The sequence below is a fragment of the Phocoena phocoena genome, chromosome 16 (genome assembly GCF_963924675.1).
Source record: "Phocoena phocoena chromosome 16, mPhoPho1.1, whole genome shotgun sequence".
NCBI classification, from domain to species: domain Eukaryota; kingdom Metazoa; phylum Chordata; class Mammalia; order Artiodactyla; family Phocoenidae; genus Phocoena; species Phocoena phocoena.
In genome coordinates this window covers 47,279,520-47,307,003 of record NC_089234.1, presented here as the reverse complement: position 1 = coordinate 47,307,003, position 27,484 = coordinate 47,279,520, and the positions used below count along the sequence as shown (strand labels likewise).

Genomic DNA, 27,484 nt, shown 5'->3' with positions numbered 1-27,484 from the left:
GCCCAGGGAAGCGGCACCACCCCGACCCCCGGCAGGACCCTGCCCATTTTCAGCTGCTGTGTCAGCCACACGCGCCTCCTTGCTCACACCTCTCTTGGGAGTGCCCTTTGGTCCTCTCTGCTCACCTTTCCCTTTCTCTGCAGGAAACCCTTTCCAGAAGAAGCTGCTAGCCGTGAGTTTTCTGGGAGAGCAGAACCAGAGCTGAGCCGTCGGCCTTCCTGAAGATCTGGGGGAACTTCAGCTGGAAGAACGCTGGCCAGCGGTCAGAGAAGGAGCAACAGTTAACAGTAGAAACAGCTCCCATCTAGCAAAAGCCCACACACACGTGTGTCCCCACGACTGCCCCTTCACCCCACGAGTTATATCTGCTTTGTCAATGAGGAAGCTGAGGCCCAGAGAAGTTAGGGCTGCAGAGCCACGGGGGTTGTTTTGAGGTACAAGGGTGCAGGCCGTCTCTTCCTCACCCCACTTTGACCCCGCCTCTGCTCACTGTGCTCAGGACAGGCCGTGACCCCAGGTCCTGAGCACAGAGTGATGGGGCTGCAGAGGGCCTGACTTTCCTCCCTAGAATTCTATCTATTGTTCAAAATGTTTCAACGATAAACACACATTGTTTATGGAATCAGAAAAAAAAAAAAAAAACACGATTTTCATTGGGAAAATAGAGTTTTGTTTTGTTTATTTATGTTTGGCTGCATTGGGTCTTTGTTGCTGCACATGGGCTTTCTCTAGTTGCGGCGAGCAGGGGCTACTCCTCGTTGCGGCGCACGGGCTTCTCATCATGGTGGCTTCTCTTGTTGCAGATCACGGGCTCTAGGCACATGGGCTTCAGTAGTTGTGGCACGTGGGCTTAGTTGCTCCGCAGCATGTGGGATCTTCCCGGACCAGGGCTCAAACCCATGTCCCCTGAATTGGCAGGCGGATTCTTAACCACTGTGCCACCAGGGAAGTCCCACAAATAGAGTTTTAAATAGAGGAAAAAGCATTTTGAGGTGAACTCTGCAGCCTCCTGCCAAGGTCCCAGCTGTGTATTTGACATCAAGCTGGCTACAGCCCTTGGCTGATCCGTGGAGAGACAACGAATCAAGATGTATATAAATAAAGTTTCAAAATGCATAATGTTCCAGGTCCAGGAAGATATGGGCCCATGTGGGTTTCAAGCAGGTTTATTAGACTGATTTTGAAAATAGCCACAGTTCTTCTCCCTGATCCATGCCCTTACCCGTGGGACTTTGAACTCCCTCCCATCAGAAGGTGGAGTCTGTTCCCCACTCCTTGAATTTGGGCTGACCTATAGCTTTCTTTGGCCAATAGAATGAGGTGGAAGTAGTGAGGGCTAGGGCTAGTTCTGGAGGTTCTGTGGAGATATCTCTCTCTCTCTCTCCCTCCCTCCCTCCTCCCTTTTCTTCTTCCCTCCTTCCCTCTCTTGACCTCAACTCTGCCATTGTCATAAGGACAATCCCAAGCTAGCTAGCCTGTGGTGAAGAACCAGGGCTTGCCTAGACAACAGCCAGCCAACCCCCAGAAGCGAAGTGCCCAGCTGAGGTGCAGCTGATCACAGATGCACAAGAGTACCCTGCAGAGTGCAGAAGAACCTCCCAGCTGAGCACAGCCTAAATTCCTAACTCACAGAATCAAAAGCTAAATAAATCATTGTTTTTAGTTGCTGTGTTTTGTGGCTGTTTGTTACGCAGCCTCATGTGACATAGATAATCACAACAACAACAGAAGCATGTTGTTCCATAACTGAGTCTGAACTTGGTTCCCAGAGGAGACAGAATGCCCTGACACCATAGCTGCCATCAGGCCCCTCATCGTCTTGGCTTCATATCTGTTTAAATGTGGCTTTTTCACCTGCCAATGCAATAGGGTCAGCTTTTTCCGGAAAAGCAACAGACTTCTCAATAATCAGAAGAAAGAAGCAGGGTACAGCAGGTCCCACACCAACGTCCCACACCAAGTTCACAGCCCCGTACACCTTGCTGCTTACCTGTTCACAGAGAGGCTGCAGCAACTGTGTGCTGAGGCGCTCAGTCTGGGCTCCAGGGAGCTCTGAGTCTCTGTGCTTCTCTCTGAAACTAACCAAAGAGCATGGTGGAGGGCATGAGCAGAGGCAAAGAGCACGGCTCTCTTGAATTAAGCAACCTAGGGTGTGGATATCAGCATCACAACTTACTAGCTGTGTGCCGTTGACAAAGTTACTTGACCTTTCTGAGTCTCTTTCCTCATGTGAAAAATGGAAATGGAAATAACAGCTACAGAGGGTTGGGGGAGTTTTTAGGAGGAAAGATGAAGCTTAACAACAAAGAGAGCCTTATTTTATGGACAACAAACAGTAAATTAATTTTTTTTAAATCTCATATTGAAAAGCAGAGAACGGTGGAAGATTTGAAGATTTGTCTAAAGGCCATTCTTCTAACACACCTAGAGCAACAACAAAAACACTCTTTCACAAATTGCTTTTTCTTTCACTCCACCTAGAAATCAATTAAAGGGAAATTTTTCTTTCATGTCGTTTGTTTAAATTTGTTTTTATCAATTTTAAAAGAGAGTTTATGTTGGATATAAATAACTCTGCTAAATTACATCTCCGAATGAAGTTTTCCTCAGGACACAGGCGAGTCCTAAGCTCAGCCCCTTCTCTTCAGGGGCTTCCTGGAAGAGTTGGGTTTGTATGGGCTTTCTCTGCCTCCACTGCATGGACATCAGGCCCACAGGGGCCAGGAAACAACAGCGGGTACCATCAGCCCACCCAGGGAATGCTCAGGCGCCATACCCACCTCTGCAGGGATGCAGACACCCCGGGGCCCTCGGTGCCCGGCTCTCACAGCTGGCCTGCTGCAACCTGTTCCTGAGCAGGTAGCTTCTGTCCTGCTGCCCGGACGAGCTTTCCTCCACAGCCCTCCTCTCCACCTGAAGGTCAAGTACATCACACATCCACATCCCAAGGTCGAGAGGGGACATTTACACAGACGCATACAACCTGGCTATCAGTTTGAGTCAGTGTGGAAGGGTCTGTCCTGCACAGTGGGAGCCCAACAGTGAGCACGTAGCAACCAGAGCGAGGTCTGTGTGTACCAGCCACACAGCCTAGAGGTGGTTCCCTCACCCCCACCCCCCAACACCTGCATACACATGCACATCTGTGCCTTCGCTCACACGCCCCCTCCACGGGCCAGGGTCTCCCTGATGATCTCTCCTGTGCTTCCAAGGCCCAAAGCTACATCCTCTCCACCTCTGCTCTCTCCATAACTGCAGATAGGAATGTCCTCTCATCACCTCCCCTCGTAACTTTACTCACATCTGGCTCTATTCCACCACGTTACAGCAAGTTTGCTTGCTTGTCTCTCTCCCACAACCTCACTGTGTGCTTAACTCACCCCTGTAGCTTACTGAGTTCAGTGCCCCAGTGAGGGTCTAATAAGCAGTGGAAATCACGTCACAGGTCCCTGATCGAAATCACTTTATGATTTCCCGATGGCAATGCTGCAGATCACCACAATGTCCATCAGGGAACAACGACATATCAATGGATGGTAGACTCTAGTGTCCTTCGAATACATGGACCTCCTCTGTCCCCACCAAATCCTCTGGCTCAATGTACAGGAGTGCCATGTTTACACGCCAAGAGAGAAGGGGTCCAAGAAGGAGGACAGGATGGGAGAGGCATTTTCTTTTATTTTCTTTTCTTTCTTTTTCTTTTTCTTTGGCCACCTGCACAGCTTTCTGGATCTTAGTTCCCCGACCAGAGATCGAACCTGTTCCCCCTGCAGTGGAAGCACAGAGTCCTAACTCCTGGACCTCTAGGGAATCCCTGGGAGAGGCCTTTTCTGATTGACTGTGGGCAGCATCTCCACAGCCATCCCCTCCTCTCCGTCCACATGGCCCCGTCTCAATTCTCCAACACGCCCCTGGACAAGTGCAGTGCTGCCCAGCGAACACCTCACTTGCCTCACCCCAGTCCCAGCGAGGCTGTCTCCTCCTGAGACCACCTCCTTACTCGGCTTGTCCCCCATCCTTGCATCACTCCCTCTCCTGGGAGTACTTCCCCAATAACTAACTTGCACAAGAATGCCCACCTCTGGCTTTGCTTCAAGGAAACCCAGCCTAAGCCAAATGCTCACTATGTACCGGACCCCTTGCTAGGCACTGGCGAGTGCACAGGGCAGCAAGCAGCACCGTGTGACAAGCACAGCAAGGGGACCCTCTGCAGGTACAAGACGGCAGAGGGGAGGGAACGGCCAGGGACAATGTAGGCGAAGTCAGGGAAGGCTTCTCATGCAAGGCTTAGGGTTGAATTTTGATAAGCTAACCCATGGGTCATAAACACGACTGTTTTTAGGAAAAGAGGCTCTTTCAAAGATCTCAAGGGTCTTAGCCACATTAGAAATCTAGGCTCGCTCAAAGGTCTTCACCAGCACTGCCTGCTAGAACTGCAGTAACAGGAACGTTCTAGATCTGTCCTGTCCAATATGGTCCTCGCCAGCTACAAGGGGTTACTGAGCACTTAAGTGTGGTCGGTGTGACTGAGGAATTGAATGTTTTATTTCCTTTCAATGAACTATGACTTAGCTCGTTTGAACTTCAACAGCCACACGTGGCTAGCGAGTAACGCCTGGCTTGGAAAGCGCAGATCTACACTGACCTCGGAGATGGTGCCCAGAACCAAGCCGACCAGCTGTCTGACATGGAGACTGGCAGAGGCTGGGTGGACGGCCACTTCTTCCCAATGAATCCGACAAGCTTCCAGGATGGACTGCAGCGGTAGCCGCCTGCCAGGCTGGTCTTCACACATGGTTAGTAGAATGGAGTGCAGGGGCTCGCAGAGCTGCAGGGGCTGGAGAGTGGGGCAGCCACGTGAGAAGCCTCCAGAGCCGCAGCCCCTGAGGCCAGTGCCTTGTCAGGTGTGCCGTGGAGACAACTAAGAACGGATGTTCTCATTAACTAGACAGATGCTCACTCCTTCTGGGGAGTTTAGGGAGGCTAAACAGCCTGAGGCCTGTTTATCACTGTTTATCACTGAGGCCACAAAATGAGGAGCAATTATCTCTGCACCAGCTGTGTGTAGTTTGCTGCTTTCTAATCTGGAACGTCCTTTGGGGCACAGGGAGCCCAAACACATCCTTGAAATGCCTACGGAAAATAGGTGCTTGACAAAATGGATTTCTGCCTATGCCAAGCACCCAGATCCAACCAGGTCAGCCTTTAACTCACATTCACCTGGCCAGATTGACATTTTCTCTGATTATTTAGGTGGCTCTCACTGGGCCTTTCCCCTAGAGTGTGAGCTCCAGGACCGCAGGGACTGTGGCCTTTTCACTTTGGAATCTCCAGTGGTCGGCGTAAGGTCAATCATCTTTGACTGAACTTTATGTCACATGTACACATCAAGCAAAAGAAAAAAATAGTTATTTTATTAAACACTTCCCTCATGTGTTTGAATGACCATAATTTATATGGGGAAGGTCTCAAATTCATACTCACTCTCAGGTGTTTTCTCACCCTCACCCACACTGTAAGTTATTTTCCAGATGAAGACTGCACTACCACCTCCTGCCACGGAGCATGAGTTGTGAATGCCTATCTTCATGTGTAACCAGGCTACTGAGCCCCACACTCATATAGCACATCAGAGGACCTCTTATGTGCCGGGACTGAGTGGCTACTTGCAGTATAAGGTGGGAGACAGCCCCAGCCTTTAGGAGGTGTAAAGTCTAATGAGGAAGATGGTCACTTAAAGAGACAAGGACAGTACAGGGTGATAAGGGCTTTGGTCTCAGAAACATAAGACGTGGTCATAACACAGAGGAAGGGGCCTAACCCAGTCTGGGGAGGGAGGAGGGAACTGGGGAAAGAACTTGAACTAAATCTCAAAAAGCACACGGGCTGGCCAGGAGAAAGGCTGGGGAGTGAGCCGCAAACAGAGGGAGCAGTGTGGGCAAATGTTGGCATGTGTCTAGAAGGAAGGAGGCTATGGGCAGGACCAGGCCCAGGGCGAAAGGACAATGCAGGGCCCCTTGGTCAAAATTGTTAGGAACTTTAATTCAGAGCACTGAATCAAGTGGGGGGCCCTTTTAAGTGCAGGGCCCTGTGCTATTACACAGGCCACATGCCCACTAAGCCAGCCCTGATTATGGCAGAGTATCAGAGAGGAACCAGGGTCACAGGTAGGAACCAATTCTGGGCTCCAGGTATGCTCTGCTGAGAAGAGGAATGCAACGCCGTGGGGAGTGGGGAGCTGTGAAAGATTCCACAGGAGAGGGACATGGGCAGGTCCCTTTTCAGAAGGAGCGCCGGAAACACTGGGATGTTTAATTGGAGAGGGCAAGGGTGAGATGGAAGGAAGGAAGGAAAGCGGGGGAGGGAGGAAAGAAATAAGGCAAACAGTCTGGACAGAGTTCTCCAATGTATGTTCTTGTTACACTGGTTTCTACGGAATTCTTATAGCGTCAGATGAAAATTTACACATACACACGCATACGCATACTGTAGTCAAAAATTTTATAAAATGCTACGATAAAATTTAAAAGTTTCTGTGCTTTAAGCCTTCTCAGAGTCTTTAATAAACTACTACTGACAAATCTTCAAGAAGAAGACATCGTAGGGACATTTTCCCAAATCAATTGAGCACAGAACCCTTTTTCACGGAAGCATCTCACTTCAGGAAGGGCTGCTTTAAAGCCTTTTTTATAAATTGGTATCTTCAGTATCTATAAAATCCTCTAGCTTCCCACTTCCTCTGGACTGGAGTGGCAAATAAGTTCTTATCTTACTTGACAATCCCAAATTGTGTCTGCCTGGAGTGCCAAGTTGAGTAGGATTCTGAGGTTCTTCCTGTACGCAGCAGAAGCAGCTCTTTAATCGATTGGTAATCCTACCTAGAACCTAGGAGTACAGAGTGGTGGCACATAGCTCAACAGATGTGGTCCCTGCCCTGGGAAAAAACTAAATAAATCCAAAGACATGACCTGGCAAGACTCTGAATATCTTGTTCACAGACCTGATTTGGTGGAATGTGAAACCCTGCCGACCAGTAGAGGGTCATTCCCAAAGAATAGACGTGCATCTGCCCAAGAGAAAAAGCACATGATTAGATTTGTCACCTCTGTTATTCCATGGTCCTGTAAGCAAGATACAGTTCATTTCCGCATGTGGCAGACACTGTTGGCTGGCTAGCCAAACAACCATCTGCAACTCCCTTAAACTTTGCTGCATCTTACTCTGGAGGCTGAAAGTCTCAGTGACCATGACGCTCAATTTTTGTGAAAGATGTGAAGTAAGTCTGTTAGGGGGCTTCTGAAAAAGTTTGTTCTTTACTGTCAACAGGAACACATGTGGCTGGTCCCATCCTTTGCCCCCTGTTTCTGTCTTGAACACTGATGTGATACATGGAATCATGGCAGCCATATTATGACCATGAGGCAATAAGCATAAAGGCAAAAAGTCAACAGCTAAGGAGGACAGATCGGAAATATACGCCTAGATCCTTGATGACATTTACCAAGCTTCTGACCAATCTCTTGACTTCTTGTTACATAAATAACTATATGGTATGGTTATGGTTCCAGCAGCTGTATTTTAGGCTTTCTGTTTCTTGTAGCCAAAACTGTCTCTACATGACACACTACGGTTCAGCCTGATTAAAAAGCATCATATGTTGTCAGAAAGCAACATTGTGTAACAGAAGAGCATTATCTGACTTCCCTGAGCCTCAGTTTCGTCATCTTTAAAGTGAATATTCTGCCTGAAAACTTCTGAGGATTGCGTAAAGAGGACCTGGACACGGTAATAATAATATTCATTATTGTTTTGATTATTATTAGTCAGAGAGCACTTATAACAGACTAAGCCTTTCTCTAAGTCTTTTACTTATATTAATTTATTTAGTCCTCACCACCATCCTGTGAAGTATGTATTTAATTTTCCCCATTTCACAGAGAGGAAACTAAAGCAAAGACAAGTTAGGGAACTTGCCCAAATAAGACCTAAAGCCTAAACTTGAACCCAGGCACCAAAGCCCCTGCCTTGAGCCACTTGGCTTTGTCACCTCTGGATCATACTAAATCCTCAATAAATGTTTGTTATTATTATTATTATCATCACTATTATTATTAGGCTTCTATTATAACTGACAAGGTACATTTCCCTTAAGAGTTTTCTCTTCATGAAATGATTTCTGGGACTTTGAAAGGGAGACGTTGAATTCGCAAAGCATGATATGTAAAAACGTGTCGTTACTGGAGCAATCTACTGAGTCTAATGTAAGTGGGGTTCATTTTGGTTTTTACATTTTTAGGTCAAGGGCATGTGTACAATTCACATGTGCCAATTAGTCCACTTCTTGGTCCAAAACTATACACATAAACCAGCTAACCACTCCTCTGATAAAAGGCTAGACACCTGCAGGGGAGTTCACCAGCTGCACCCTCATTTCCAGAGAACTGACCCTGAGAATGGCTGCCTGGGCACTGCCAGAGGCACCGTCCACACCTGGGAACTCACCTGGATTCCAAGGGCTCTATCTTAAAGTGTTCCAGCGCAGGGCCTAAGGCTGCAATGACAACAGGCCTCATCCCAAATCCCAAATACAGCCCACTGGTAGTTGCTGCCTTGGAGAAGGGTGTTGAGAAGGATTCTGAAGGCAACTCCTGGCTCAGCGTGAAAGAACATCATGATAGATTGGTAATGTCTGCCATGATCCCAGGATGGGGTGATGATGGAATGAGTGCCTTGTAGTTAGAGACCTGCCCACACCTTCCACCTGCACCTAGAACTAACACTCCAAGCAGTGGAGGAAACATCTCAGTGTGCTGGGTAGAGCTGAATGTTGCCCTGAGGAGAGGGGTCAGAGTACATCCTCTTAACCTCAGAAATGGCCCAGGGCTGTGGGAGGATTCTGAGCACAGCCTCTCTTGAGACTACTTTCCTGATTGTCTACCCCACCTCCCACAGGACCCAAGCCAAACTGGATGAAGACAGGAGACCCTGATGAATGGAGGAAAACAGAAGTTAACAGAACTGTGTGGTAGGGATGCTGTAAGAGAGGGAATGGTCAGGTAACCTTGCATCCTGGCCTAACAAATAAGGCTGAAGGCCAATGGTTTCTTCTACTTAAGCCACATTCCCATATGCCATGCCTAGGGAATTAAACCACCAACAAAATTGTTGTTTGGTCCATTAAGGACTCAGTCCCTGCCCACATTGACCCTCTCCCAGCTCAAACTCACCCTTTCCTTCCTGGCTCAGATTCTCAGCAACACGCTTCCCTAGTTCTTAGCTCAGCCTATTCCTTGAGCCTTGGAACTCTGGGAACCCTCCCTCCTCTCCATGGAGGAACATGTGCAGAGGGAGAAGGATGTTCTTCACCAGCTTGGCTCAGCTCCAGGATGGTCTGAGCAAAGGAGTGACTAGATCTTCAGAAGAGGCCAAGCTGCAGTCAGGAGGGTGATGTCTATCCCTCACTAGTGAGTGTTGGAAAGGATGGGGAAGGACCCCAGGAGCACTCAAGACCTGTCTTAGCTCAGGTCCTGGAGAAAGCAGAGCCTGAAGCAAGGATTCAGTATGACATTTCATTCAGGAGCAGTAAGCCCAGGGCAATGAGGGTGAGGAGAAAAGGGGGAGGGAGGCAAGGACAGATGTGATGTGTGGGGGTCACTACACTGGTCACTTCCTTGTAACAAGCAACAAAGCACAGCAGGAAGCACAGCACACTAAGCCTTGGCACTCAGAACTTCTCTGGAAGGCTAGCAAGACTTTCCTAAAAGCAGTTCATGAAGAAAGGAAGAAGGGAGAATTTATCTTCTCCTTCCCCTCCCATCTCCCACTTCCCATTGGCAGAGTTTCACTCCATAGGAAACTAGCTCCCCTGCACTTTCAGGTTTCATCAGCAGGCCCCTCTAGTGTTTGCTCAGAAAGTCAGATCCCACGGCTCAGGATGTATCGTCTTAGCTGAGTTCAGAGTGTAGGAGGCAACTTGGTGTGGGTGGAGCATCACCCAAGAGACCCAAATAGAGGCAATCTGAGAGGCACTCAAGTCTGTGTCCAACACAGGAGTCCAGGGATTCACCCCTGGAATCTGGCAGTGTAGGAAAGGGTTCAGGGGCCTGGTGTGCTGGGGCAACTGCCAGTGGGGTGACGGAGCCCAGGCCACTGCAAAGGTGACTCTCATGTTTTCTCTGTGGTGATCTGATTTGGAGACAAACCAGTCAGACATGGGCCCAAACTAGACAAACCTGGAAGCAACTGAGGTCCTATTCTCCAAGCGCAAAGGAAAAGCAGCTCCCATTCCAGGATGCCTCCTGAGAGGAGCGGAAATTCCAGATTTGCCCTTTTCCAATGAAAGGGAAAGGAACAGAACTCAATGATTAAACACACACTATGCTCTGCCCAGCACTGTGTGCCTGCCTGACATCATTCTTTCCTTAGAAATGCTTCGTTTTAACATTGAAGATCATGTTTAACTAGAACTTTTTACTATTCAGAAGCAAAACACATCCATGGAAAAAAATCACCACTGATGTTGCCGTCCAGAAATAATCACTCGAGACATATATTTTTAGAACTCTGGGCATGTGTATGTGCGTGTGCGTGTATGTGTACACAACTAGGATCACGTTGTACATGTATATATTTAATTTCTTTTCAGGTCATTAAGTTTCTACAGCTTAATTTTAATGCTGTCTTGTTTCATGTCTGCTCTCACTGGAGATTTAGCTCGTTTCCAGTTTGTCACTAATGTCAACCACACAGCAATAAACCTCACTGCAGCCAAATCAATCTTTACTCATGCCTTGGGATACATTCCAGTTGAGGACTTGTTGGGCCCTTTTTACTGTTTTGCTACATGCTGCTGGACCATTTATCTACAATTTTTCCAGAACTTCTTTTTCAGTATTTCTAATAAGCTGATTTGTTAGGTCATATTAACCCCACTTTACAGACATAGATCTTGGAGCTCAGAGAAGTTGACTTGTCCTCATCTAAGAGCTAATAAATTACTGGCAAGAAAGCCTGGGAATAAAATTCTTTAACTCCATTCTGCTTCAGTGCTCCTCGGGGCTGAGCTGGGAGCTGGGGATGACCTAGGACCAGGCGTTTCCCAGAGGACAGGCCCAGGGGCTGCTGCAGAGACACCACGTGCCTTACCTGAGATGCATCAGACTGCTCGTCATCACTCTGTCCCGGTAGCAGTTCAGGGGCCTTGAAAGGAGCCGCTTCTATATGAGAAACATGGTCTTGGAAGGAGAGACTTCCAGTCGCAGAAAGCAAGACTGACCAGGGGCAGACCACATAGTCCGAGGAATCTGAAACCAAGGCAGCGATGCGGGTGTAGAGATAGGGCTGCCATCTGGAGGGCCATCTGTGGGACTGTGCCCGGCAGGTGCCTTGCAAACCCCCCCTCTGGGATGAACTGTGAGCAAGACCCGGGGAAACATGTAGTGGAAGGAATTCAAGCCTGACGTGAGCGGGCATAGGAGCATGTGTCATGAAAGGTGGCTGCGGCGGTAGCTGGGAAACTAGCAGCTGCGTCCAAATTCACAGGTGGCCCAAGAGTCTCAAGGTAACAGGTAAAGAGAGATCAGATCCACCTGGAAACTAGCACAAGTCTGAGTTCTCTGGAGCCAATTCAGGGACCAAGATAGCCGGTCTTCCGGATGTACTATAGCTGTTCATCAGAACCTCCAGGGCGAGGAAGAGGGAGTGAAGACTCAGGAAGAAGATGCAACTGAAGGGACCGGCGCATAACCTCCCTTCATCTCCCCACACGGGGACCCTCACCCTGACTGAGCATGTGTCATCTCCCGCATGGGGAGCCTCCACGGCTGGCTGGCAGTCCCCAAGCACGTGTGACTTCGGAGCTGACATCTGGGTATGGGCACTCAGTGTTTGTTCCAGTTATGAATTTAAGGCCTCGAATCTCCAAATCCGTCTTTCAAGACCGGCTCCCTCCCTTAAGCATCTTTTACGGCGAGCGTGATGTGCAGTTTTCTCAGTAGAGGGCGCTGGAAAGACATTGCGGGAGGCGGGCTCTCCTGCCGTTTCGAGGGAGGTGGGGGAGCGGTCACCGGTTTGTGCTTTAGAGTGACGCTCTGCTCCTACGCACGTCCCTGGGCCACCCCTCAGGCCGACCTTGTCAAGTGATCATCTTCTCGCGACCCGGTCTACACAGACTCGTTGGGCTCCAGGCCTCCTGCCGGCACCAGGTCCCGGAGCTGTGGCTCACCTGCTCCCGCCCCCACCCAGCGGGTCACCTGTAGGCAAGTGCCTGTGCCTAGCTTGTCCGGTGACTGCAAACGGCTATGGCCAGGCAAAGCAGAGAACTTTGCCATCATCGTGGGCTGCAAGCACAGCTCCTCCAGCTGATCTGAACCCCAACCTGGGGAGGGGGCTTCCCTTCAAATTTTGTCCCTCACTGGGTACTGCCCTCAATCCTAGGGGGCCATGTCGAGTTTTCTTATATCTGACAGTTACTTTTCTGTCGGAGTTATAAATAATTCTTTATATTAACCTCCCCTGTTTAGACCACTGAGTGTGTGGGTTCTGTCCCCTGATGGGACACTAGCTGTTGCAGCATCTTGCAGGGGACCATTTTGCGGGTGCCAGCCATCCTGATAGCTGCCCCCTGCCTCCTGTCTCTGATTCTGCCCAGACTGCCCAGGTGTTGGGAGAGGCCCACAGAGCTGCAGCCGCTCTCTCCCTAGACACCATGCCCAGAAAAGTTGCAATACCAAGACAAAAGAACTTTCTTCCAACTCTGCGGCATGCCATGGGTCCAAGAGACAGAGCTGCCCTCCCAGAGCAGCTCCATGGGTGGGTGTCCTTTGCCTACTCATTCTAATACCTCGGACGGATGACACATCAATAAGCAGCACCCAGAAATGTGTTTGGGAAGCTTCACATTCAGCTCCCTGTGACTCAGCTGCCCCAGTCACACACTCTTACCACCACGGAGGTCTTCCAGGAGCCGCTCAGCAGCCAGGGACAAGAGGGACCAGATCTCCTCTTCAGACAGAGCTTCGCCCCGGACCTGCAGGGCACTGGCCAGAGTCACAGAGGCCGGGCTCATGCCTGCAAAGACACACGTGTGGCAGAGCCCTTGCAGTGTCTAGGAGCATGTCTGGACCAGCACTGGCCATGCCAGCCCATGCATGGTCCAGCCCCCTCTGCAGCACACCAGCCCCATGTTTTATCGCTTACGTCCCCCCGCCTGGGTGCAGGGCCAGACACACAGGAGAAGCTAAAGAAATGTTCATTGGTGGCTGGCTGGGTTCAGCTGGTTCTCAGTGAATGAGCACATAAATAAACTCCCAGTTAAGTGTTAAGTCAATAAATGAACGAATGAACAAACAAACCATGAGAATGGTTCCCTCTGAGCTGGGCATGTTCTGTCACAGAGAGCTTCCTTGTCTGGGGAATGTCTCTCGCCTGCTGTCCTCTCTGTCTAGGAAAGTGGGTAAACAACGTTTTTTGCCTCCCAGACATGATTCATGTCTCTTCCTCTCTGGCTGCCACAAGCAGAGTTGGATTTGGTGCCAGAACCAGCCCTGTCTCTAATGATCACTGACACGTGCCTGAAGGGCAAGAATCAGTAGAAGGAATAGTAAGCCATGTGTTTTGAAAAGGTGCAGACTCACAGGAAAGCAAGGGACTGATCTGCTGGAGAAGGAGGTGAGAAAGGCTTCTTAGAGGCTCTCTTTAAACTAAAGCTGACGTTTAAATGTCTGTCCCCCTGACAAAGCTGCCACCCACTAATCTCCAGTGTGGAGAGCCCCAGGTGCGGTGGCAGCAGGAAGAGGCCAGGCAGGCTTTTCCTAATCCATTTGCGTCACTGATCTTTTCTATAGCCGGAGCTCCGAGGGCGGGTGTGCTGAGTTGGGGGCAGGGTGGGGAGCACATTATGGCCCAGCCATCCCTCCATCCAACATGCTAATCCAAGCTCTCCACTCGCCAGCTGCTCAGCTCCCTCCACGCACCTCCAAGACCAGCCTCCTGCAGCCTGATTCCCAGGAGAAAGAGCCTGGCTCTTCCATCTGTCCCCTGAGGGTGAGAAGGGCACTGCAGCAGAACCTAGACACTTTCTGTATGTCATATTATTTACCACAAGGAGTCTGCGGAGAGGGACTGTTGATCCCATTTACAGGCAGGAAAGCAGTCCCAGGGAATCCAGGTAAACAATGATGGAATCAAAGCTGTAATCCAGGCCCTCACTTGTCTTTCTTTTCTTTTTTCTTCCTCCTACTTCTTCTTTCAAACTTTTCTTGAGACTTATGGACTAGGCATTCTCATTCTGCCACATTTTTCTAAATCTTTATAACCACAATGAAACACTGCCTAGTAAAGAGAAAACAATGGGACAAGATTATGATTCTCAAATAGGAAATGAAATCTCTGAATCTCAAAATGAAGTATCTCTCAAAAAATATGAAATGTGATTTTTTTTTCTAGCTATTTTATGACTAGAAAAAATTGCATTAAATGTATAGAAAGGCTGGAGTAGTTAGTTAATACCATCATTTCCATATAGTAATTGAATGGAAGAAGGACAGCCTTTTCAACAAATAGTACTGGATCCATCATGAAAAAAACTCACACCTTATATAAAAATTAACTTAAAATGGATTATAGATTAATGTACAACATAAAACTGTACGTTTTTAGAAAAAATAAGAGACAATATTTGGATCTAGGACTAGGCAATGGGTTCTTAGACTTGACACCAAAAACACATGTCATAGAAGAAAAAATTGATAAATCGGACCTCTTCAAAATTAAAAACTTTTGCTCTCAGAAAGATGCTGTTAAGAGGATGAAAAGACAAGCTACAGACTGGGAGGAAATAGCTGAACATGTGTGAGGTGGTTAATGTTGCCACGTCTGCTTCTTCAGTAGATATTTCCTGTATCAACTCTTAATATCAACTCTTGAGCAGAAGAACAATATTTGCCCATCACAGGCTTTTGTGCAGGGTTTTAAAATGAAGAGACTGAAACTGGGGACTTCGTGATTGTTGAACATAATGTAGTCAACACTTTCCAACACATGCTAATAGGAGGAACAAAATGTATATACTGTATATATTCACATTTTCAATTTACCAAGCAGAGGGAAATGAAAATATGCACAATATGTAAAAGGGAGTAAGACAGTGCCTAGCACAAAATAAATATTATATAAGTGTTAACTTTTATGATTAATATTGGACAGCACTGACCTAGTATTCATAGGGAATTATTATACTGTACTGAAGTATTACAAAAGTTATTATAATTATAGATGGTCTTAGATCCTAAAAGTTCTATATTTGACAAACCAACATATTAAATTTTTCTTATTTAATAGCCAGCTAAGAGGGTTTAGGCTTGGTTGAATGAGATTTCTGCTCCTATTTTAATTTTGGAATGTAAATGTACTTACCATCCTGCTTGAAAATAAATTTGACTGCACTAGAAATCTGCCCTGAAAATTTATATATTGTGCCTCCTGTAGAAGGGACACAACACCAGCTATAGTCTTACAAAGGGATTAAACCTGAGTCATATCAGGTCTCTGTATCTAGCTGCCATTTTATGACCTTTAAAGGGTAAAGAATATATTGAACTACACAGAGAGTATGCCATCGCGAAATCCAAACTTGGGAAACTCTGCAAGTCAAACAGCCTAAGTTCTTCAGCAAGTGAATTATTTAAAAAAGAAGGGAAGGAAGGAAAGAAAGAAGGAAGGGAGGGAGGGAGGGAGGGAGGAAGGAAAGAAAGAAAGAAGGGAGGGAGGGAGGAAGAGAGGAAGAAAGAAGGAAGGAAAGAAAGAAAGAAAGAAAGAAAGAAAGAAAGAAAGAAAGAAAGAAAGAAAGAAAGAAAGAAAGAAAGAAAGAAAAAGAAAGAAAAGAAAGAGAGAAGGAAAGAAAGAAAGGAAGGAAGGAAGGAAGAAATGGAAAGGGAAAGAAAGAAGAGAGAGGGGGAAAGAGGAAGGAAGGAGTGAAGGAAGGGAGGGAGGGAGGAAAGAAAGGAAAGGAAAGGAGAAAATGAGGTAATGGGAATGTCAGAGTAAAAACCTCCAAAAAACCCTCTCCTCCATAAAAGCAGTGATGAAACAAGCAGCCTTGTAGATATAGTAAAGATCAAAACAGAGTTGTAGCTCTTTCAAAACTCCATTGCCAGAGAATTATCATTATTTGACCTGTCTGGCAGTTCTCTGGAAAGCCCCTCTCACAATGTTTGCTATCACTTGACCCAATTCAGAGTCTGCCCAGTGCAAGCAGACTTTTACCAGGGGACGTTTCTCAAAAACAATCAACAGCAATTGTTTACCATTGCAGCTGCTGGAGGTAGCAATAACAGTTGGGCAAACAGCAAGCTAATTAAAAAACATAAACAAACAAACAAAAACCTTAAAAGAAGAAACCGGGAAATGAGATATCTATAGTTACCTTTGAAAAGCTCCAGAAAATCCCTGAGAGGAGAAACACTCACCTCTGGCTGACTCTGAGATTCTGAGAAAGTCCGAAGTGATAACTAAGACAGAGTGTGTACTGCCTGGCTGAGTGTTGAAGGCCTGTTCTCACAACACACAGAGCCCTCCAGCAAAGACTGGGAGAATTACTGGTTACAAGCACTTAAAGAAACCCCTGTCCAATCATTAGGTACCCACTAAATTAACTGAGTGGAGACTTCAGGGGCCACCATGACAAAGAGTACAGACTTACGAAATTAGTTCAAGAAAGTAACTAAACAAACAGCAAATGGGCTATGAAACAGTCATCATCAGCCTTTCACCAGCATGTTGTGATACCTCCGGGCTTCTCTCCAAGTTTTTCTAAACGGTCTGGTGGGCGAGTGCATGCTACTGCTGTACCGTGGACTAAAAAGGGGATCGTTAACTATCTAAAGGATGGAGGGATCCCACCATATGGATAAACCCAGTCCCGCTGCCAGTGGGGCTGCTTGGAAAAAGCATGCAGCCAACAGGCATGACTTTTGGGGGGAGTTTCATTGCTGCACCCTCATCTCTCAAGCATCTTGCTGGATCTCACCTCCACTGCCTGAGTCCTCTGTATTGACTCCATTCTCTGAAGACTTCTGTGGTCATATAATAACCTAAAAGTCTCTTTTTCCATCTGAAACCCCATTGCCCATTCAGGAGTTTCCTGGGGCTCCCTTCCATAAGTTCTTGTGCTGTGGTACATCCTGTCAGCCACCAGCTTCCAGCAGCCTCACACCCGGGTCTAGCTTGGCCTAGAAGCTCCATCCATGACCTTGCTCTTTAGTGCTTCTTCTTGGGCTGCCCTCTCACGTGGGCCATGGTGGGAGCAGCCCTGAGCTTCATCTGTGAGATTGCCTAGTATATTATAAGCTCTGGCTACGAATAGAATGGTAGGTCCAATAGAACATCCTACCCTCATGAGGCTTACATTCTAGGGGGGATGGGGAGAAGGGGACAGACAATGAACAGGTAAACAGATAAACAAAATAATTCCACAGAGCGAGAGAGACTAGGCAGAACAAATAGACAAGGGGATGCACTACAGCATGCCTTTGGTGTGGGGACACCTGAGCTGGAGTGGTCCAGGAAGGAGCCTTGGAGAGGTGACATTTGAGCTGAGACTTGAAGGTCGAGAAGGTGTCAGTATTGGGAAGAACTTTCCAGGCAGAGGGAACACCAGGTGCAAAATCCCAGGGCATGGCAGATTCTGAGATCAGAGAGAAGCTGGGCAGGACAGGAGCATGGGGTGAGGGAAGCAAGCAAGGGGGCAGAGAGGTGTGAGGGGAGGCGCAGAGCTGGTCAGGTGCACGTCTACCCAGCCTCTCTGGCCGAGAGGAGTTTGCATATTTGCCTCAGAGCAGTAGGAAACTTGGCCTACCTGCTAGCTTGCAGCATAAATGCAACCCACGCTGTGTGATGCCACACTGTGTGATGCCAGGCAGAAGCCTTACTGACACAGCCACGCTGCTGTGTATGGACCAGGGCAGAGAGGGGATTACGATGCCTGAGGGCTGGAGTCTAACACCTTATCTCATTTCACCCATTCTGTACGTGGAGATGGCTTTTCTCAAGGGCAAGGCTCACATCTACCTCCACCCCCCCAGCCCTCAGGGAGAACCATGTCTAATTCACCTAGACATCTGATGAGTGACAGTCACCGAGTGCCAGCTGGTGGATCAAGCCACCTACCCGAGGGAGGCTGTGCCTTGTGCATTTGTTGCGGTGATATTTTACAGTGTTTGTAAAGTGCTGGCTTCTGAAGAAGTCAGGATCTCTACTAATCCTAATCATCTATTGACTGCGTAGTGGCTTTTGGACTGTGAGATTTTAGTCACGTTCCAGTATTCTGCCCTCACTTACCTCCTCTCCCTCACCCTCCACCAAGGCACCAGTGATGATCTCTGGCCTTAAACAAAGTACAGTTAGTGTGACTTACAACCCTCTGCAATGCCCTAGGAGACACTCCTGCATTGGGACAGAACTTGGACCAAGGTCTCTGGAGCTTCAAAGACCCTTCTTAGCTCAGGAGTTCAAGGGCCCACTGCCTAGGAAGAGAGGGCATAAAGATGGAAGCGAGGGCAGCAGAGGAGAACTGTATGGTGGGGATGATGCACAGCCTCTGGTCTCCTTGGGACAGGTCAGTGGTTGAATACTCCTTCCTTGAAACACTCCGTGTTACTTCAGATTCCTGGTTCCCCTAACTTTCTCAGTATTCTTTCTCCCTCTCGCTGTCCCTGAAATGCTGTCCCTTACGATTCTATTACAGACCCTGTAATAGTTTCTTGTGGCTGCAGTAACAAGTTACCACAAACTTGTTGGTTTGTAGAAATTATTATCGCAGAGAAAACAGTCTCTCAGGGCTGAGATCAGTGTCAGCAGGGCCACACTCCCTCCAGAGGCTCTAAGGGAGAATCTGTTCCTTGTCTCTTCCAGTGTCTGTGGCTGCCACCATTCCTTGGCTTGTGGCCACCTCACTCCAATCTCTGCCTCTGTAGTTACCTCACCTTCTCCTCTTCTGTCTGTTTTAAATCTCCCTCTGCCTGCTTCTTACAAGGACATTTGGGATTAGGGCTCACCTGGATAATCCAGCATTATCTCCCCATCTCAAGACCCTTTAACTTCACCACATCTGCAGTCTTTTTTGCCATATAAGGTAATATTCACAGGTTCCACAGACCAAGATGTGGATATCTTTGGGGGTGTGCAGGTGGAAGGAGGCATTATTCAGCCTGCCATAGACTTTTTCATGCAATACTCTCTACCTGTTAGCTAAAAAAGGACATGAACTTTGGGAGGTTGAGTCCCCAGCCATAACAGGCTATGAGCTTGGGCACAGAGCATATGCATAACCTCTCCAAGCCTCAGTTTTATCATCTGGGAAATAGGGTTAATCATGGCAGTTCCTTCATGGAACTGTTGGGAAGATTATATCAAAGTGCTCAATATATAAAAAGTGCTGAACTCATCTTATTTACCTCCTCTTTCCATCTCTGCTCCAACCACCCAGAGAGGGATTTTAAGCATCAGGGCTGCTGAGCAGCTTCCAAGTATGAGATTTTTAAGCTATGGTGTTAATTGTTTCCATCTGTCTGCCAGGATTGAGCCGCTATAAACTTCCCATTTTCAACCTTCAAAAAATGCCTAAAATATCTCAATGTCCCCAAAATAGACACCCTGGGGAGGGACCAGAGAAAGATGTGGGGCTCCCATAGAATCAAAGCTTTCAGAATGATCCTTGTTTCTCTCCTCCTTTTGTTCCATGTGTCTCCCTTCATTCCTCTCCCTTTGGACATTCATTAAAAACCATCCATCTACACTCAGGCCAAAATCTGAGCAAAACTTTGCAGAAGGCAAATGGCACCCTTCCCCCCAGGAGGAAAAGACAGCTTCTGCCTCATCTGGGCTCTGTTTAAAGCGGTAAAGGACAGGGCTCTTACCTTCCAGAACTCTCCCACAGTGAGCTCCTTGGAACCTGACCTCAAGTGACATTCTCTCCACACAGTCCCTGCCCCCGACCCTGATTTAAATACTGGCTGCAGCACCAGCATAGCATGACCTTGAACAAGTAAACTCTCAAAATCTCATTTCCCTTATCTCTAAACGGAAATGATACTTCCTACCTTACAAGACAGCTGTGAGAAACAGAACAAGCTAATGGAAAAAAGGCAACTAGCAGATAGCCTACCTTTCTTTAGTACCCCAAGGTGGAATCTTGCATTTCTATATAAGAGAGTGGATACTAGTGTCCAGAAAAATATTTAGAGTATTTTAAAGTAGTGTTACTCCCACATTCCATTCTTACATACCATTTTCCCAATTATTTGCCACTTTCCTATATTATCTGTCCTAATGAGGCAAGTTTTTTTATTTAAGTACGTTTATTTGAAGAGGAAACTGTATAATATACTTATAGTGAGTGAAAAATCAGTATTCTTGGACATAAATAGAAGGTAATTATAACTAATTTTTTAATCATTGAATTCTTGCCAGATAATATTGCCTTCCAAATGCTCTGAGCCCAAGGCCTGATCTTTCACTGTGAAAGGAGCAATTCTTTCAAGAAATGTGAAAGGCCTTTGGCTCTGAACAGACTCTCTTCTTGACATAATCAGAAGAATTAAAGTAAAATGTCAAAAACATAATTCAATGTCATTAACGCAGCCTGCATTCCAGCTGTATTCTTTGATCCTGCTTGTCCTTTGGAAAGTACTGTTTCATTCTTTTTTAAGGCCTCAGGGCCAGTTATAATGCAATCTGTACTCAGAGGGTACCAATTTTACTTACTTTATGATAATGACTTAAATTTTATTTTAAAGCAATGCCTTCTAAGGAGACAAGCCCTTTATAGCTTAGAGTTTTCATAAACTTGTGTAATTCCCATAAAAATGTTTCAAAATAGGCAAATCAAAATGATCCCCATTTCCAGATGAGGAAACTGAGAATTTAACCGACAAAAGGTCACAAAAGTCACATGTCTAGTCACTGCCATTAAGGTTCTAAATGAGGGGAAGGGAGGAGTTGTAACCTAACGAGATTAATTAAAGCTACGTGTGTTTAAATTAGTATTCAATTTATTAATGTTGTGAATTTTAAAAGCTCCTTTTTCTTAAACCTTAAATTCGGTATTATGCTCCATTCATCTAGTGATTGATATAAAAAAAGAACCACTTGACAAGATATTTGATTAATGTTCAACTAATTCATAATATTAACTGTCAGAGTGTTCTCCAGAGAACCAGTAGTAATTCGCACAGTCAGAGAGGTTTATTCACATACCTCTTCCCAGACTTCCCTGTGACCAAATTTTTAATCATATTCCTTCCAAGTCCCTGGCCAGCCAGCTAAGTTATTGGCCACAGCCCATGAATCAGTGTAGATTTGACCTCTGGTAATTTCTCTTTCCAAGAAAAGTCAACAACCAGGTACACAGCTAGAACTTCTGCCCACCGGGAGGACTTCCCTTCACCACTGTCCTCCTGGGTTGTCCCAGAGAGGGGCTGCAGCGCTGTAGCTGTTCCACTTTGGGGTGGTGCCAGCATATCATGCAGAACCATCTGTAAACCAGGCCCCAGTTCTTCCTCAGTTAACTGATCATAGGGAACTCATCATGAGGTCACAGGTGCAGGCTGAGAGGGAACAAGCAGTGTAGCAGGAGAGGGGACCCTGGCCTCATGTAAACTACTTGTGCCTTCAGGGGCTGCTGAGCCAGATATCACATATACCACTTCCTGTGCACACCTAACTTTATGGCTTGGTGGGTCAGACTGCACCCAGCTCATGATGGGCGGCTCAGGTCATATGGTAACTTAGTGGCTCATAGTTAAGTGATCAGCCTCTACTAAGGTCTAGTACAGGTCAAAAGATGTTCATCAAGAGAGTAGCTATCCTCAGATGATGGCAGGACTTTGCTCCAAAATCCTAAGGGTCTGAAGGGTCTGCACTGTGATTCACTCACAGGGGCCTGACAAAACTCCAAACATCTTTATCTGCCACAGACACTTCAAGCACCGTTGGATCTGCTGGGTCATCTGGGCCAAGCGTCAGAGCAGCTCTGTTGCAGAACCTTCTCTTGCTCTGGGCCCTACTCATAATTAGCAGATTTTCAGGAACTTCAGTAAATTGGCTGGAGTAGCACAACCAAATGAGGAATATGTTTCCTTCAAAATCCAAAGAGTCCCCCTAAGCATTGTGCCTTTTTTTTATTTGTAGGAGAGGCCAGATGCAGCAACTTATCCTTCACCTTAGATGGACTACTTCAACGTGTTCCACACCACTGGACCCCTAGAAATTTCACTGAGGTGGAAGGCCCTTGAATTTGGGGGAGATTAAATTCCCACTCTCTTACATGCAAAGGTCTTATCAATAAGTCTAGGTTAGTTGCTACATCTCACTCATCAGGTCCAATCAGCATGATGCAATCAATGTAATGGACAAATGTGATAACTTGTGGAAGGGAAAGGTGGTCAAGGTCCCTGCAAACTAAATTATGACATAGGGCTGGAGAGTTAATATGCCCCTAAGGAAGGACACTGAAGGTGTATTACTGGCCTTGACAGTGGAAAGCAAACTGCTTCTGGCGGGCCCTATGAACAGGTATGGAGAAAAAGGCATTTGCCAGATCAATAGCTGTATACCAGGTACCAGGGGATGTGTTAATTTGCTCAAGCAATGAAACCACATCTGGAGTGACAGGAGTTACACCTTGATTAAGTTTGTAATAATCTACTGTCATTCTCCAAGATCCATCTGTATTCTGCACAGGTCAAATAGGAGAATTGAATGAGGCCATGATACAAATCACCATCCCTGCATCTTTCAAGTTCCTGATGGTGGCTCTAATCTTTGTAATCCTTCCAGGAATGCAGTATTGCTTTTGGTGTACTATTTTCTAGTGGCTTCCACTTGGCCTTTCCCACAGTGATAGCCCTCACTCCATAGGTCAGAGAAGCAAGTTAGCATTCTGCCGGTTGCTGAGTATACCTATTCCAATTATACATTCCAAAACTGGGTAAATAACCACAGGATGGATTTGAGTACCACATCTACAAAACACTTTAACAGCAACACCCAGATTAGTGTTTGATTGAATAACTGGGTACTATAGCCTAGCTAAGTTGACATATCGCAAACTAACCGTCATACCTATGATTAACATATTAAATACTCCTAAAAAATTAACTCCATTTTCAAAATTAGTTAATTAAGCTCTCTTGAATATTTGAACTGTATTTTAAACTTTAATACTTTTAATTAGGTCAAAGCAAATTAACAAACCTATCAGGCCAAGTCTTCTTATATATATACACAACTCCTATCAATATAATGAATAAAAGTAGAATAGCAAATAAATCAGGTTCTCTTAAACATTTCATAATTGTTTGGTGCTGATGCAATTAATATTGTGTTTATAATTTCAAATTCTAATCATCAAAGAACAGTTGACTATTTTTGAATTGTATGTGTCTCCCTTTAACTTCCACTCATAAACACTGTTTATAAACTTAACGAATTACATTCATATAATTTCACATTAAATCATTAAGTCAAGTATGTTGAGTGTTCTCTAATATGTCATATTTTCTTAAATATTTCAAATATCTTAAACGTATTTCTTCATGATTACAAGACTTATCTCTAAAGAAACATTACAATTATTAATGCTTTCTGCCTTTGTCTTCCCAAACTTTTGTTTTACTTCCCCAGTGGAGGCTACTGGGTCTAAATATTTAGTTTATAGATTAGTTACAGACAGAGATTCTGGATCTGGGTCCAAGGTTTTGCAGATTAACTGGCTGAACTTTTAGCTTTGGGACTTTTCTGTTCTACAACACAACCTCTTATAATTGGGAATGAACACTTTTTCATGATGTTTACTTGCCTGAGTTGCATCAGTTGGATGCATCACTGGCTCATTATGATTATAATTAAGTGCTTTATCATCCAAGTTATACTGTTAAAACTCTATACTCTCTTTTCACTTTCTTATCTATCTCCTGTATCTATTTTATCCACCTCCTCTCCATAGTTCTTTAATTTTCCACAAGTGTCTGAGAATACTCAAATACCCCACCCCTGTCCCAACAGACCCGTGCTTCTCAGGGAATATTCACCGCCATGCAAAGTGAAAAGCAAAGACAGCAAGAAGACCCCACGTGACCATAATCAAGCCATGTTTAAATTCAGCCCTTGTGGGCTCCCCTGGTGGCACAGTGGTTAAGAATCTGCCTGCCAATGCAGGAAACATAGGTTCGAGCCCTGGTCCAGGGAGATCCCACATGCCACGGAGCAACTAAGCTCGTGCGCCACAACTACTGAGCCTGCGCTCTAGAGCCCACGAGCCACAACTACTGAGCCCACATGCCACAACTACTGAAGCCCATGCGCCTAGAGCCCATGCTCTGCAACAAGAGAAGCCACGGCAGTGAGAAGTCCATGCACTGCAACAAAGACCCAACACAGCCAAAAATAAATAAAATAAAATAAATTTTTTTAAAAAGTAGAACTCTTCCTTATGGAAGGAGCAGAGAGAGAATGGCTTCAGATAATCCACCTTAAAAAAAAAAAAGCTTTATGGCAGTAACGAATGGGTGAATTTGAGGAACTGTGGGGGAGGGGATTATAATACCTAGATTCAACCTTACTAAAAATTTCTGTTGAAATCCTAAGTGTCAGTGGTGCTTAATGAAAGACTTCAAGTAAAGAAATTATTGACCCAATGTTTGAAAGCTCAGGGTTGGAAAGGTTAGGGGGGAGATTAGTGATTTACCTATGAGGTATCGTAAAATTTAAGTTAAATTTATATTTATACTATAGCTTATTAAAATGGAGGTTCTGACTAAGTATTTGTTTATTTGCTTTAATAGTTAGTCTACTATCTCTGACTTGTAACCTTGAAACTGTGTGTTTGGAAACGTATATCACAGTTGTTAGAAGGCTTGCCATAGAGAATCATGTTTGTTTCACCCAAAAATGACAACAATGTTTGCAATAGGAAGTTAGGTGTGTCCAGTCCTGTAAAAACTAATTCACTATAACTGTAAGGCTTCTTTACATTTTACACTGCCTGAATATCTATTAAAAATATATACACAAAGATACTCTTAAAGGTAAAAATGTATATTAAAGGTTTTGTCTTTGTGAAATTTACTTCTGGAAATAATATAAGTGATTCTAACAAATGGACTTTGAAATACTACGCAAGGGACTTCCCTGGTGGTCCAGTGGTTAGGACTCCATGCTTCCAATGCAGGGGACATGGATTCCATCCCTGGTCGGGGAACTAAGATCCCACATGCTGTGTGGCAAAAAAAAAAAAAAGAAAAAAAACATTGCTACACAATGTCTCGTTCCTCCACAGATCTATAAGGTGTGTGCTGGGTGATGTTCCCAAGACTGCCCCCAGGTTCCATGATTCACTAGGAGGACTCAAAAGACTCAGTTTATAGTCCTAGTCATGTTATTATTTAATACAGAGAAAGAATACAAAGCAAAATCAGTAAGAACAAAAGGTAGATATGGCAAATCCTGGGAAAACAAGGCACAGGTTTCCAGAGTCCTCTTCCAGTCAAGTTACAGAGGATGTGCTTATCAATTCCCCCAACAATGTGTTGTAACAACATAAGTGAAATATTGTCTACCAGGAAAGCTCATTACCCAGCGTTTTTATTGGGGGCTGACCACATATGCACCCTCTGCCTAGTATGCACCAAAATTTCAGAGTCCCAGAAGGAAAGTATGTATTCAGCATAAACCATATTATTTGCACCATCTAGGCACAGATAATGCCTCTTATCAGTTAGGGTGATGGAGACTCTCCCGAAAACCAAACTCCCAGACATCAGCCAAGGGCCAACCTTTTAAGCAGGCTTTTCAAAGAATAGCAATCAGTCCTGCTATGTTGTCCTTTCTGTACAGAAGGTTAATATGGCTAGTGTACAATGAAGGAGAGGTAGAATGGAACAAGATGAGATTGAGGAGGTAAACAGAGGTCACATCATAGAGAAGGTTCAGGCCATGGTAAGGCATTTGGAATTTTTCTGAACAAAATGGTAAATTAATGAAGAGTACATCTGTCAGGGTTCATCCAGGATAACAGAAATTAGGTTTTTCAAAAGGAAAAAAGTTAATACAAAAAATTGATTGCATAAGCAATGGAAGAGCTGGAAAGACGAGAGGGTGGTTAGGAAAATGTCCAGCACAGAGAGTTGCAAGCATGTGACCAACTGATAGAATTCATACTTGTGAAAGATCACTCTGGCAGCAGGGTAGATGGTACAATTGAAAGGCTCCAGCATCCTTCTAGTGTAAGTTCCAGAAGAGAATGGAGGGAGAAGAGAGAAGGAGGATTTGAAGAAATAAATGAATTGCTGAGGGCTGTCCATAGTTAAAGAAATGGGAGTCCTTAGGTACAAAGTACATTCAAGTAATGAACAGGATAAATCAAAATAAATTCACACCTAGACACACTGCAGTAACACCACACAACATCAAAGACAAAGAGAAAGTCTATATGTTATCATTCATAAAGATAATTTATCTATAAAGCAATTACACTAGTCTTGGAAATTATATCTTAACAGTAGCATATAAGCCAAAAAATTTTAGGGCACTCATCTCAAAGGTAGAAATCCAGAGAATTCCCTGGCAGTCCAGTGGTTAAGACTCAGTGCTTTCACTGAGGTGGCCAGGGTTCAATCCCTGGTCGGGAACTAAAACACTACAAGCCGCCTGGTGCAGCCAAAAAAAAAAAAAAAAACACAGAAATCCAATCTATAGTTTCCAAATCAGCAGATTATAAAAAGAATACTAAAAAGTGTATTAATCCAACAGAAAGTAGAAAAAGGAAAAACAAAGAAAAATAATGATAAATAAATCACACAAAATAAGATCAAACACGTTAATAATATATCAGAAATCAATAAATGTAAAAAGATTAAATGTACCCACTAAAAGGCTGGATTTAATCTGTTTAGCAAAAGACACCATTACCATTAAAGAGTAGAATGATAACCCAGAGGGGGAGATGATATCTGGAATACATATATCAAAAAAAGAACTTTTATCTAGAATGTATCAATATTTTAAAAACTACCACAAATCAATTTTAAAAGAACAGATGCGATAGGAAAAAATGGACAAAAACTTGAACAAGCACATCACAAAAAAGAATACTCAAGTGGCCAACAAACATATAAAAAATGTGCTCAACTTTATCAATCATCTGGGAATTCCAATTAGAATCACAATGAGATACCATTATACACCCATCAGAAGGACTGAAATGAAAAAGACATAAAGTACCACGACCTGGTGAAGATATAGAATAACTGGGACTCTCATATCTCATTGGCAGAAGTGTAAATTAGTACGACTTTAAAAAACTACCTGGCAGTATCCACAAAAGCTAAGCATATGCCTACTCCATGACCCCAAATTTCTACTCTTCATATATACATGTCCACAAAAGGCAAGTAGTGAATGGACATAGCAACACTATTCAGAGTGTCGC

The 27,484-nt window shown here is 45.2% G+C and overlaps 1 protein-coding gene across 1 annotated transcript in view; it reads right to left on the bottom strand.

The window, feature by feature from the left end:
* The window catches only part of LOC136136029 (FERM and PDZ domain-containing protein 2-like), an 85,811-nt gene that overhangs the window by 44,755 nt on the left and 13,572 nt on the right, over positions 1-27,484 (bottom strand). Inside the window, exons 3-9 of the mRNA XM_065893912.1 lie at positions 12,943-13,068; positions 11,146-11,303; positions 7,043-7,066; positions 4,646-4,798; positions 2,781-2,913; positions 1,991-2,078; positions 126-252 (exon numbers count right to left, since the gene is read on the bottom strand). Coding sequence (XP_065749984.1) covers positions 126-252; positions 1,991-2,078; positions 2,781-2,913; positions 4,646-4,798; positions 7,043-7,066; positions 11,146-11,303; positions 12,943-13,068 — 809 coding nt within the window. The remainder of the gene's footprint in view (positions 1-125; positions 253-1,990; positions 2,079-2,780; positions 2,914-4,645; positions 4,799-7,042; positions 7,067-11,145; positions 11,304-12,942; positions 13,069-27,484) is intronic.